Raw genomic sequence first — 15,015 nt, 5'->3', positions numbered from 1 at the left:
ACTCGTTTCGTCTCATTAAGCTTCATACCATTATGACAAATTTTAAATGGACAGTAATGCAATAGGTTTACAGGTTGTTAGCATGGTGCTGTAGGTCCGTAGATGATTAGGTAATTTCTGTTTATCTGTCAGCTGTTCAAATTCAAGCCTAATTATTTCTTGCAACTGTGAGGAGCCAAGATATTTATTGTGGTGTTGTGATAATGCTCTGTGTGCACTTGTGATAATCCACAGCTCATTTCACTTCTCTTTATCTTCCATGATATGTCAAGATACATTTGCATCTGTACAAAATGATTGCACAGACATGCAGTAAATCATACCCTGATATTTTCTGCCATTACTCTGGATACATTTTGAGATGAGATGAAAGTAATAGAGAGCAACTAAGTGCGATTAGCAGAGATAGAAAGAAATGAAGCGAAGACCAAAAATCTCAGTAGTGAATTAATGCAATTCTTTTTTCTTGATTCCATGCTATTGTTGAAATTACAAAGGACCCAGATATAGTGAAAAAAAGTGTTTCTTGTCATGCACATCACATATGGTATGTTATAACAGTCAGAAAAAAAAAGATATGTGAAACTGGCTAGATGGGACTATTTATCATCAACTGGGTTATGTCTCATAAATGTCTGCTGTCTCCTGCTGTGTTGCACATGTGCAGGTTACATATTTTCTTCTTTTCCTATGATCCATTTTCTTTCTTTTCTTTTTTTTTTTTTGGGGGGGGTGGGGAAATAGGCATTGGGTTGGGACCAGCAGCATGGAAAAATCCATACCCCCCCCCCACACACACACACACACCAATAATGAATACAATGTGACGTTGTTATGTGATCAAAGTTCGCATCTCACAGATCATGAGATCATAGGGTGGGAAAGACATAAAGGTTTAAAGCCAGAATCGGTAACCCGGTAACCACCGGATGTTGAACTCCAATGTGAAAAACGGGGCAGCATCCATCCTGCGTCTGCTGCGAGGGGGGTAGCATTTATCATTCTGCCTTCAGCAGCGTCCCCCTTTGCCGAAAACACATCAAAAGCTTCAACTGTAAATGTTCCATAAAGTCGGTGGCAGTGTGTGCAGTGGTCGTGCAGTTTTTTACGACACCTATGAACCATCTGGGGCACATGTCACCTGTTAGTGTCATTTAGTCATGACCATACAATTGTACATAATGCACAGCTAGGAGGATGCCTGATGTTGGTGCCAGAAAGGCGTAGATTGACAGAGAAAGAGATCTCTTGGTATTTATGGAGAATCAGTTTATGGCACTGCAATGAATGAGAAACGGTGATTTAGTTGTTAATGCAAGCCAAGATATGTCATAAGTTCTATAGATTATCTCTCACTTGCAAGCACTCGGTGAAATGAAACATAAATAGTGTTTGATTGAAATGGTATGGATAGAGGCATAAATGAAATATTTTATGGGTTTTTTGCGAAAAGTGTAAAATCTGTCAAAAGTTAGACATCATCTCCCACTGAGCCAATACCTCATCACTTTCAAGTTTTTAGCACCAATCTAGAAGTTTTCTCATTGTATTCCACATTTATGGTTTGACATTAGGAATCAGGTAATTGTAGAACTTTTCAACAGGGGTCATTTTTTTAAGTGTGTGATGAAGTGCTGGAATACAGTATGTAAGATTTCATCTTTGGCTGTTCATCCTGGTCTTTTCATTTCTGTCAATATATATTTTTTTCTTTGTGTCTGTTTGTCACAAGTTGCCATGTAGATGATTTCCTGCATGATGTCCAGTTTTCTACTTGCTGTCAGTTTTTCTACATGTTGTTGGTTTTGTAATTCATGACTTTTCATGCATTTTGTATTAATGTATAATGTGAGATATGATAGTGTTAGTATATTTGCCATTCTGCTACTGGTAGTGTGTTGTGATTGTCTGACACTGGACCCTGGCTGAGGAGGCATTAGATACACACTTCAAGAATTGATCATGACCTAAATTTTATCTGTCCATCTATGTATTGATGGATCCCAATGTTGTATACAGCAATGTTTCTGAATGCCATGCCTTGCAGTTGACATACTGGTACTGTGCAGTCAATGCAGACATTTATATGTTTTTGTTTTTTCTTCCTTCTCCTTTAGGCGTAATATCGCATCAGGGAGGTTCTCTTTCCTAACCTCCTTGTCACATTCAGCTAATTACGTGTAATAATCTGAAATGATATTCATTGACAATAATACGACAAATATCATGGGTATCTTCTCTTTATCTTCCCTTTTGTCCCCCTTACAGAACCATCTCACCGTTTACCTCAAAGTGCAATTATACGTGGAACACGTGTCCTTGCTAAAGTGAGTACTGTATGATTTCCTTTCGTTCGTGAAGTAGCGAGATTTATCACAGCTGATTTTCAGACGGCAGTGATCCTGATGCTCTCAGTAAAGACTTTAAAGGACAAGTTCACCTTCATAAACATAAGGATTGAGAGAATGTAGCAATATTAGTAGAACACATCGTTGAAAGTTTGAAGAAAATCGGACAATCCGTTCAAAAGTTATGAATTTTTGAAGTTTTTGTGCTGTCACCGCTGGATGAGAAGACTACTGCAGTGTATGATGTCACATGCGTACAACAATATAAGGAAAATATAAAGAGAATTTCACAAAATTTCATCTTTTTAAAAAAGTACACATTCCCTTGATTTGTTACTGACATATGTTATGGGTAATATTATTCCAATTGCCTTTAGAAAGAGGCAAGTCAAGTGCTCTTTTATTATGCAAAAAAAAAGTGAAAATATGTTGAATTTTCTCTACATTTTCTTTATACTGTTGTACTCATATGACATCACAAGCTTTAGTAGTCTCCTCATGCAGCGGTTCCAACACAAAAGTTTTAAAGATTCATAACTTTTGCATCGATTGTCCAATTTTCTTCAAACTTTCACTGATGTGTTCTACTAATATTGTTGCATTCTCTCAATCCTTATGTTAATGAAGGTGAACTTGTCCTTTAAATCAATTGCCTAGAGGAGCAGAAGTAGGGTGGATAGAACATGCCCTTGTCATTGGCTGAATTGATTTGCCGTCAAAAGTACAAGGTAGCACAGATGCTACATTTGTGTGTGGGTGTGTGTGTTATGTGTGTGTGTATTTGTTTTGTTTGTGTTTGTGTGCATGATTTTTCCTCTTAAAAAGTAACACAAAACAGTTAACCCCCCCCCCCCCCCCCGGAACATTCACACATCTAAAGGTTGTCTTCTATGGAAATTTGGTTAAAACGTACACGAACACGTACGTGTTCATGTATACACGTGTACTACGTGAATAATGATTTGTTGTGCATGTACATACATGTATGTATGATAGAAGTAGTTGAGTTTCTTACATATGAAAAGGTAATCTCTCATTCGTCAGATATAATGAAACTCATTCATGATACAAGCTCAGTGTGATCAAGGACAATGAAAGGCACATCAATAAGTGCCCGCTGTACCTGGATTTTGTTATTATCTCACAATGTGTCAAAAGTAGAGCAAAAGTTCTGTAAGAATAGTGATTCTCTACTTCATAATGTCGAGTAGTAGAGGGCAGAGGTCCCCCAACAATAGTGTACTCATCATCATGACGCAAATGTTGGGCCTTGCAACAAATTGGGGGTAAAAAAAGAGAAGCAGAGGAAAAAAAAAACATGAATTGAGAACCGAACATCAACATTTTTGTGCATCTGAAGCCTTTGTGACAGGATACACTGGTAGAGACCTCAAACCTGCAAACTTTGACCCCCCCCCCTTCCCAGCCTGCTGTATATCTGTCACGATTTGGTCGATGCCATTGTTGGAATTGGTCCCAAATGGAATTCAACCCTCGCTAATCTCCTTATTTCTGCCAAAACGCACGGAGTCAAAAGTGGGGAAAAATTCTGACTTCCCGCGTTCGTCCGCTATGGTGCAGAGAAAATGGGGCCAGCAGTATCCCTGTGTCTAAAAATTGTTGGGGGATGAAAGTTCGGACCTACAAATAGGCTAGCCTTTTGCACACACAGTCAACCTTGTTTTCCCACTCATGGAATTATTTCTTGTAATTGGTAGAGGGTACCATATCAAGCATTCATATAAAACAAGCTGTAACCATGTCTCATCTTGACACTGAATATTGCAAATTTTCTTATGCATTTCAATATTTGTGTTGACACACACACACAAACACACACACACACACAAATAATTTTGTTTGCATAAATGTGCTTGTCTTAACAACCCACTGTATTCTACTTGAAAATGGTGAGACATTATTGGCATGATCGGCCAGTCAGGACTGTCTGGAGACAAGATTTCTTTTTTAAAAAAAGAAAAAAAAAAAAGAGAAGAAAGAATAACCTTGTCATTGCCTGAACTGGATTAATACTCAAAGCGCCTTCCATGTTGCATCTTTGCAGGGACGACGTGACGCGACATCACTACTATCTTCAGCTGAAACAGAACGTCCTGCAGGCCCCCGTCCAGTGCCGTGAGGAGGCTTGCTTCGTCCTCGCATCCTACGCCCTCCAGGCTGACCTCGGCAACTATTCGGAGGAGGAGCACTCGGGCCGCTACTTCGAACCGGCCGATTACTTCCCCGAGTGGGTGAGTGTGATACGGTTATGCATGTTCTTTGCTATGTTCCTTGTTTGCTAGTTCACTCATGTGAGAAGTAATGAACATATTCTGTATGTGTTCGATATCTTACTGACCACCCACCACTCCACTTCCTGACATACTGGGCAGCATAATGAAGGATCGTCGTTTCGACAGTGATCTTGGGCCATCTGTTGACCACTTGCCAAAGTCGTACTTATTGATTACGTCTCCTCCTCTATAGACCTATTCATTTTTTAAACACTGTAACGTACATGTAATTTTGGCCATAACTTGGGGGGGGGGGGGGGGGAGTGGCATCCAAAATGAGAAGAAAAGATGATTCATTCAGAACTTCCACTATCCTGCCTAAAGTTCCCCTCAGCTTCTGCCATTGACATGCATCCTAGTACCTGTCAAGAGCCCTGGTGGTAGTCCAACACACCTTTGCAGTGTTGATTCCTTCAGTTGCTGTCTCTACAAACAAATATCTTTACTGGAGAACCCTCCTTCTCTTCCCCTCTCAAATCTATCTTCTCAAATCTACGCTGACATTGCATGTATGCAGACTTCTAGTGGTAATGGCATGGTTAATTCTTCCAAAGTCCATTGCTGTGGCTGTCGCCATTACACCTATATATACTGGTTTCTTGCTGTGCTCATTCTACTGAGAGTCCAAAATATCTTTGCCTTTTACATGACCATAAGTAATTTCTTTCTTGGAAAAATGACAAAAGAAAACAACTACCAAACATTCAGTTCTCAGAAATGTGCACAGCCTTTCTCTCTTTATGGCACACTCTCCATGTGGTCAGCATGAGAAGCCTTGTGTGATGCTATGTGCACCATCTCCATCCTCCCCTCTGCAGAGTGTTCAAACCCCTGCTCCAGTGGGCCAGGGCTAAAACCATTCTCTCTCTAGGGCTTCCCTCTCTTGTCCATGGTACTCCAGGGGTCAGAGAGGCGCCACTGAAGAAAGTCTGGCGTCAAATGGCAGCTGGGGTCACAGACAGGGCTTGAACCAGGAACTGGGCGGTCAAGCGTGCAGTCTACCAGACCACAACACCTATAGATACTTTGCACATTACATTGTAGTTGTTGTTGTGTTTTGTTTTATGTAGTGTACTCTTTTAGAAAAGAAAAGGGGACACAAATGTCCTTGCCATGTCTTTCAAGAAGCATCATGATGCACATGTAGTTTTTGCTTATGTTTGTGTATACTGCAGCTTAGGTAACAGATGTATATTTCCATCTTGCGCATCCTGTTTTCATTTTCTGTGCAAGTCAGGATTATGGATGCCAGCTGGTACTTTTTAGGCAGGAATACAAAGACCCAAGAATTTTGCATACACACAATATCATGTTAACATGCCTTCAAATAAAATGTCAAGCATACGTCACATTTTACAAAGGCAGTCATGTGTATACATCATTGGTTTTTTTTTGTAGACAAACAGCTGCCAGGATTGAATTTGCTGAGAATACCTGTCTGATTGAGCCATTCATTCATTGCTCCCCCACCCACACACCCACACACACACACACACACACACACACACACACACACACCAAATAAGGGCCAATGCACTTTTGCAGCTTTGAATCAGACATCTGGGGGAATGGCAGGAATGTTCGTTGCACTCCATTGCTTGCCCGTGGTTTATCCTTCTCAATGTGTTACCATGAATAGACCCAAGAACAAAAGCATGTTTTATTTGCAGACACTATGTTCCTTTTGCTAGAACGACAAGAATGTCTTTTCAAGGTTATCCCTGATCAGAGAGAAGGAGCGAGAGTGGCACAATCCTTGCTTGCAGGGATTCAACGTACATTTTCTCTTCATTTTGGGCAGCGCTTGTTTTCTTTGCTTGAGATGAAACCAGGTTGTAAAAGAAAGCCCACTACTGTTGTTCCCCAGGCAAAGGCAGCCTTGCAACACTGTCATCTATGAAGTGTACAAGGAACAGTCTTGTAAATGCAGCAGTTAGAAGAGATCCCAAGTACAATGTATAAATTTTCCCCAGAGATCAAAATTGACTTTCATCACCTGCCTGAGAGTTGAATAAATTGATATTTTTTAAGTCTACAATAGTTTTAATGGGGTAGCACTCAGCTCAGGAGAGTTTCCAACCAGGAAACTGCAGGTGGAACTTCTAATCACTGACAAGGGTAGTAATCCTGATAGAATTTTAAGGGACAATAAGAAGAGAGTCGCTCAGTGTGCTTTAGATTGAGGGTAGATTCAGTGAATCAATTACTAGTATATGACAAATATGGCCAAAAAAAAAAAAGAATAAAAAATCCAGATTGCACCAATAAACAGAGAAAAATTACCATCCAAATCGCAATTATTCGAGGGAGGCCAAATTGTACCATGAGTATAGGAGTTTGGCCTTACTTTGACCCGACTGTCCAACATATGCCTTGCATTGTGGAATATGAAAAAAAAATAGTGTAATTCGTACACCATTAATACACATTCTGCATCACAAATAATTGCAATCATTCAGAAAAATCAACACTTTTGAAATGTGGTGCTCACATTGCTATTTGAGTCTCATGAATAGTCTGGTTTATACATCAACACAGATCAAAGAATTTTTTTTTCCATCACGAGTACTGTAAAACCAGAAATTATCAGGCGCATTTTAATTTTGCGAATTTTGTGAGAACCAAGATTTGCGAAATTGAAATGCATATGAAAAATCTTGTGTACACGTACACTGTACGCGTTGAATGCCAGTGACAATTTGCAAAAATTTCATGCTGCAAAACTTTCTTGCTTTACAGTAGTGGCTACCATTGGTTGCTGTATGACCAGACCTAGAATATCATCTTAGGAACCCATGCTTGCATCAATAGACCAGTGCATCTTTAACCCCTCTGATGCCATGTTTTTGTTTCCATATATATATATCAGGTTATCAAGAGGAGAGGGGAGACGTACATCATCAAACACATGCCCTCGATGCACCGTGACCAGAGGGGGACGACGCCCGCCTACGCCCAGAAGGCTTTCATCCGAGAGGCGTCCACCACCGCAGAACACCAGATGCACTTCTACAGGCTCAAGAAGGTACCTTCAATATTTCATGGGGGTCAACTACTACTGAGGGCAAGGCACTCTTTTTTCTTTTTTTTTCCTTTTTTGTACCTCTCTACCACTGAAGGGTTTGCAGATTTTACCAGTATTACCATTTCCCAGTTATTGGTAATTATTCTGCCAAGGAGAATAGAAGAACCAGCAAGGCTCGGGTCATTCTGTTTATATGAATATATGAAGAGTTTGAATACAAAAACGGACAAATGTTATTTTCAAAGCTTTTAAGTACACAGGTCATAATTCTGTATAGAAAAATGGTACCACACTCATTACACAACAGGAAATATTTTTTGATCATATTATTAAAATCATCACATATACATTAATTATTTTCTTTGTTTTCCAGCAACTTCAATCTCAAATATATCTCAAGTTGATAAAAATGGAATGATCGGTTTTGCAATTAATGTCTTCAAGATTTTTTTTTTTTTTTTGGGGGGGGGGGTGGTAGGGTGAGAATGAGAGAAATGTCAGACTGTTGCCTGATCACTCAGTATCCATTGCATGGTATATCACAATTTTTCATTCTCATTTTTCACAGAGAAAGGGTTACCAATCATTGGCACATCAATAAAAGTTCTCTCACCTTCCCCTCTCAATCACTGTTCTTTCATCTTTTCTGCTCGATCAAATAGTTGCAATGTGATGGTTTAGTTCTATGAACTTGTGACAGGTAGGCCTATATCATGCGTCTGGAGTAATATTATTTAGTAGATGATACACACTGTATTGGAATGGAATTGATGCTGCCTAGAAGATGGGAATATTTTCTTTTCTCCTAAATGGTTGTCTGGTGTTTGATGTCTGATCTTTAAATAACATTGCAATGAAATCCTGATTGATGAGGACTACACTCACATAGTTGTGACATAGAATGACGGTGAATGCACAGGTTTTTGTTTTTCATCAAAAGTAAGATTTCTGTTGGTTTATGGCAAAGACATCTTAGCAGTGTTAGAGGCTCGATGAGAGTATTGACACTTCATGGGTGCAATCACCTCTGCATCTTCCTTTGTAAAAGAAAGGGTGAAAAAAATAGTACTTTCAACTGGTTGCGAAGGTTAGCCTTTAATTGATATCAATTATGGTAATTCTCATGAATTATGGCTGTAGCTACTCGTTGTGTAGGCCAATTAACTTCTTCTTCGTCTCGCTCCTGGAATATTGAAAGCAGATCCAGGGAAGTGTGATGATGTAGACTGGTGGTTTTAGGTAGGAACTGCAGAGGCTATGTAATGCAGTCTTATTTGAGTAAAGCTGGAATGACGTCTTCTTTGGACCCACCTGCATTGTGCCGGAGAGAATGGAACGTGGTTATATGCCCCGTTACCCCAATTTAGCATAGCGGTGCCTGTCAGCGTACCATGAATTTTGTGGCGTGGTAAAAAGATTTGGCCCAGGATGGATGGGTTTCAATATTGACGCTGTTGGACACATTGTTGTGTGTGTGCTAATGCACGACTGGACATGCTCGAAAGGAAAATTTATGTAATTTGCTCTCCAGATTTCGCCATGCTGCATTAGCCATTGATAATTTGTGTAGAGAGAGTATTGAATGATACCAAAGTTTGCTGGAAATCAAGTGTGCTCCCTGTCCAGAAAATGCAGGGGTGCTGTTTACACAGACACGTGGGTAGGTCAGCATTCATCATCACCATCTGAGCAGGTGCAGAAATTCATGCTGTTATTTTGTGTCCAGTGGAATATGCTAATTATAATTTTTTTTTTTTTTTTGGGGGGGGGGGGGGAGGGGGAGGGGGATATTAATCTGTAGTGGTGGTATATGTGTGTATGTACAAAAGTGTGTGTGTGTGTGCGTATTTGAATGTGCATGAGTGCATACGGCTTTGTCTGGAAAATTATCGGTCAGACAGGCACAGTGTGGTTTGCACAAATATTTTAAGTATGCAACCATGGACTCGGCTGATAATAGCAGTGTGCTTGTGCAGTGACCTTCGACCTTGTGATTTGTGTGCAGCAAAACCAAATGACCAGAATCATAAATTACCAGGGGCCCTCGTACTGGTCGCCAGCATTCATTTCAGTTTGAGGTCACATGACCCCAGTTGCTCATTCAGATCATCCTTTTTACATACTGTCAAAGTTCTTGAAGTTCTTTTCATTATTAAACGAATGTTCTGCTTCTACAGCCTTTATGTAACCAGCTTTAATAACTGAAGTTCAGAATTTAGGCCTAATGACAATAGCAAAACTTTGCATTGGAATTGCATTGGCAAGTCCTTGATATGTCTGTCATTCACTCTCTGTGCTTTATTTTTCATCATATATAGAATAACAAAACAACCTAAAAGAAAAATAATAAAACATTGTAGCAAACTTTAACCTCACTACAGGTGTACAATTAGACTTACATGTACATGGGAATAAAGGGTAGGGCCTACATGTATGTGTAATTTACAAAAGCGAGAATACCAATCACAGGTAAGCATTCAGGAACTTCTTCAAATTGTTTTCTAGAGGGAGTTTGGTCTGATAGACAAGAGGCTACATTTAATATATGTCACTCTACAGCCACATCTCCATCCCTGCCAGTAATTCACAACACAATTGCCTAAATTGTCAACACTGCTGTAGGCCAATATGTCACGATGACAAAGGTACTTCAAAGCCGTGCTTTGTTAGCAAACTTTCATAGATACGGCTCTATATTTGAGTTCAGAATGGAAGGGTGTTGGATGTACACAATGAGGAATTCATGCAACTTGTTTACGAACATGTTTGGATCATTACTGAAGCGCACAATGGCCTCCACAAAAAAATGATTGACTCTTTTCAGGCTTTGCATTTTCACTCATGAGCTGGGAAGTGATCGATGTGGAGGAATCCATTCAGGCTGTTTTGTGCGAGCAGATGAAGGAATCTCGACAAACAGTCTGGCAGTTTCCTCGCTTAACTACCGACGAGTGCTAATTGAATAACTGCTTGGCATTAGAAAGAAAAGCTTTTGCTGTAGTAGTGTGAGTATCTAATGGTGGAGGCCAGATTCTACGGTGGCCTGTGGAGATGGAGCAATGTCAACCTGTAATGAGGCTAAAAACTGACATGTGATGAGCAGGTGAATTACAGGAGGGGCGTCTGTCTGGAAGATCACAATTTACCCCTGTCACCACCAATGATAAAGTTGTGGGATGCATTGTCAATAGCAGTTGTAATAAGTGCTCCTGAGAGGGGTGAACAGCGGCACCCCTTCCTCCTCCCCCAGCCCCCCTCCCCTTTTACCCCTGCCACATTTGATCTCGTCTGTTATGATTCCATGTGTTGCTTGACATGATGACTCATTTGCTGAGCATTTATATGGCCTACATGGATATGCATTGCGTGCGTAATGGCGTTCTCTGCGGTCTCCGAAGTTTAATGGCATTCTTTTGGAATCATGCTTCCAACTGTTACAGAATTCAACCAGCAGATAACAATGGGCATCAGAGTGGAGTACGTGCCAGGGTTTTCTTTTTTATGGGAGTGCATCGCTATTTGACAGTGAGGGAAAAAATGGTTACCAGTGGCAGTGTCATGAAGATGTCCTGTGTATGGTATTATATATTTCATTTTGCTGTATCCATTAATAGTGTGGTATATGCCTACTATGATAATCAGATGATTTTGTATTCTTTGTTGAAAGAAGTCGTTTTTTTTAGGTCATACTTCCCATAATCTCTTGTAAATAAGGAAGGGCTACTACTGGTGGTATCTATGAGCTGTCATGAGCCCGATGGGCTACTGAATCAGCTATCTGCTGGTCCAGGCTACCAAGTAGAGTTCAGTGGCCCCGAGTGGCCCGCATCATTGGCTTATTCTGCTGCTGCACACACCACGCAGTGCTTGGGCCAGCTAGTAAGCTTCTGTGTACCAACAGGTAGACTCTATGTATGGGGCATGCTGCAACAGAGCCAATATGGGTGGCCAGAGTTCCCAAGTATCAGTACTCCTTTCACATTTGAGTGGAGGGAATGCTCAGATGAGACAAGTGTGCAGAAGAGAAATGTGCCAAAACATTACTTACACCCCCACTCTGGCCCCCTCCACCTGCCCCAGTATAGAGGTAGAAATAACCCTTACCTTAACTCTTTATGTGCCATGGTGGAAACCCCCTGTGTGCCACATTATTCTGAGACACGAAGATAGTCATGCTTAGAGAAAGAATTCTGTTTTTCCAATCTGTATAACTTCTACAAATTTCTGTTAAGCTGGACATAATAGTGAGCAAAGTTAAAGAGGAATGCCAAACTTTGCTTCCATATACAATGTATAACAATTCTATTTTCGATTTTTCTTTGAATTATCAGTTACTACATTACTGTATAGGAATGACAAAAAATAGTGACAGAAACTTAAAGTGTACATGCAAAAAGCTAGTTGGGAACACCGCTTGATAGTCATTCACCACATAGAATGCAAGCCGTATGTGAGAGGAACAAAAGCGCGAGAAACGCTTTGATTGTACCACGGGATTAGCGATTTATCGATCGGTTTTGGCGGCTTTGTTTGTTGAGCAGAATATGCGAAGTTGGCACGCAGTCGACTGAGTCGGGCGTGCGAACGTGGCACATAAAGAGTTAATTGAGCGACAGTAGAGCAGTTGTTTGGTGGTACCCTGTAGACCATATCTCCAAAAAACATTCCGTCGACTGAAAAGGTACTCTGGAACATGACTGCTATTGTTTGGATTGGAACAAAAAAACTCTTGGGGGTGGAACAAACATACATGTAAACAAACAAACAAGCGGAAGGAGGATATTGTTCAGAAAATTTTCATTTGCCGGAGAAACTTTGCTGTAGAGTTAGAGAATAGTTCATCCATTCAGGCTACAGTGTGTGAATAGAGAATGGGGGAGGTCCCCTACACACCCTGTCCTTCTACTTATTTTATACCAATCTTAGACAGAGCGAGAGAAAGAAGAGCCATTTGATGGCAGAAAACAAATAGTCATGATGGCACCATGCTTCATTTGGAGTGACATACTTTTGGAGAATATATGATGTTGTTTTTATTCTTGTTTAGGTTTATGGCATGTTCAATTCAGACTGAACATATACAACAAAAAATGTTGGAAGTTGTCTGCTTTGCAGCTGACTGTCAGGCTGTGGACTGCTTTTTTCCCCCCAAAAAAATGATATCTTTTTCTTTTTTTTTTATCCAAGTAGGCCAATTTGTGTCTCTTCAGTTCTTAAATTTATGGGGGTGGGGGTCCACTCAAACTCTTCATATTTTCTTGGAGAAAGACTACAGTTCCCCATTCACTAGTAATGATATGTGTTTTTTATCATTGAGTAAAAGAAATTGTTCCCTGTGAGGGTAAAAGAAAGTGTGTTTAGCCTCCAAATGCTCCAAATGGGATGCATTTTGTCTCAGAATTCTTCCTAATTGATACAGCTAATAAGTTCCTATCAAGCTGGTATTGTGTATGTTTCTGTTTCACCCCAATTTATCTATTTTTGTGTGTGTGTCTGTGGTACAAGAAAATTATTGGGCTCAGGTTTGTCCACATTATATGCATGGGTGAGATTTCTTTTTAAGAGTTGAGCAACAGGATTTTGTTTTTGTTGTTTTGGTTTTAATGGCGTGTATCACTCAAAATTGAGTATTTATGCCAAATGGATGGATTTTTTTATGCTTAGTATTTTTTTCCGACATTACATACAATTAGAAAAGAGGTGATGAAGAGAAGATGATAAGAGGCTCAGCCTGAAAGTAAGGCTACTAAAATATTTTGAGGAAGTCACAAATTGTTTGCTTACATTTTCTCATTCTCTTTCCCTTCTCATATCCAGACGAAGACGGAGCAGACACCATCAATTTGGCTGGGCATCTGCACAAAGGGAGTGCATCTTTATGAGGTAAAGGACAAAGCAACCCCCGTTTGCTCTTTATAGAACTATGCATCAGTTTGTGAAGGGTTCGAATTAACCTCAATCGCAGTTTATGTCATTCGGGGCTGATGTGTGCAAATTATCTGCACAAAAGGGATTGAATCATCTTTGTTGAGTAAATGACAATGTAAACCCTGTTTACTGCGGAAGAGCTATGCAGTAGTTTGTAAAGGCTTTGATTTTTTGACCTCAATTGCAGTTAATGTTATTCTGGACTGGTGTGTACTAAGCGTGATGTATTGGTAGTTTAGACAGGACTCTGTGTAATGATACATACTCATGTTAATCCTGCTGGGATTGTTTGGTATTCTTTCTTCCTCTCCCCCCCCCCCCCCCCCCATTTTTAGCTCATTCCAAAATTAACTCACTAGTTAAGTATGCAGAATTACAGTTTCATGATTGGCAAAGTGAGAGAGAGAGAGACTGTCTTTGTTCCAGTTTTTGGAGTCGAGAACAATATTGTGATGTTGTCGCATATCAACGACCCTCATTATAGAACCTGCTGCCGGAAATTGCAACCCACAAAAAAAGGAATTAATGTTTGCCACTTTTAACAGGCATTGTTAGGGAAGGAAGTGATTAGCGCTATATGCTACATCTATTCGGTTATTAGTCAAGTGATTTTCTTTTTCTTTTTCTGAGGTGTAAATAACAGGGAAAAATGAGGGACTAAGGTGTGAGGGTAAATGGGGCAGAAAATTCCCTACATTATTTTCTTCGACCTTTTGATAGTGTCATGGCCAGCTAGCAATTTCCGAAACCAAACAAGGGAAGGGTGTTTTTTTTAGGGTGATCTTTGATGCTGCTTGACTGTTTATTCTCCCCTGTGTTCACTCTCTGTTTGGTTTGTTTAGGTCATCATTGTCTGCTCTTTAAAGGTTTTGAGACAGAATTAGTTTACCCATCTTTGCAGTGATTTAGAGAAGAGTTGGGGGGGGGGGAGTTGAGGGTAATGTGAATGTGTTTGCTGTCTGATGGTGCATAATGGGACATCATGCATCAATACAGATAAACCAAATATGTGTATCAGGTATGGAACTCATATTTTCTAGCTTGGAATCTAGTTTCTTTAAATTCTCTCCTATTCAGCAAAGTTTTGGCAGTTTATGGAAGGGTACACATGTAGATAATACTGATGAAGGTGTCATGTTAGGTGTATCAATGTCTGTGGTGATTCATTTTGTTTCGCTCTCTCTTCCCCGTCCCTCCCCCTATAATTATATAATAGGCAAAGGTTTGATAGTTGACCAGCTACTGCTTGTAACTGAGGAGATGAAAGTAAGAGTTGAAAAAAAGAGATAAATTTGCCAGTTTTAAAGAGTACTGTAAAAGTGGATATTTTCGTGCGACTAAGAAGACTACGAAGAGTTTTGCATGTTTTTAATTCCGAGGAATCAAGACATGAACTACTGGAACATATGGCAAGTAAAAA

General features: G+C 40.0%; 1 protein-coding gene across 1 annotated transcript in view; it reads left to right on the top strand.

The window, feature by feature from the left end:
- LOC140237093 (uncharacterized) overlaps positions 1-15,015 on the top strand; it is a 65,741-nt gene that overhangs the window by 41,095 nt on the left and 9,631 nt on the right. Inside the window, 4 exon segments of the mRNA XM_072317067.1 lie at positions 2,269-2,327; positions 4,414-4,600; positions 7,512-7,667; positions 13,485-13,550. Of these exon segments, the coding sequence (XP_072173168.1) occupies positions 2,269-2,327; positions 4,414-4,600; positions 7,512-7,667; positions 13,485-13,550 (468 nt within the window).

The sequence above is a fragment of the Diadema setosum genome, chromosome 1 (assembly GCF_964275005.1).
Source record: "Diadema setosum chromosome 1, eeDiaSeto1, whole genome shotgun sequence".
NCBI classification, from domain to species: domain Eukaryota; kingdom Metazoa; phylum Echinodermata; class Echinoidea; order Diadematoida; family Diadematidae; genus Diadema; species Diadema setosum.
This window is presented reverse-complemented; position numbering and strand designations above follow the sequence as displayed.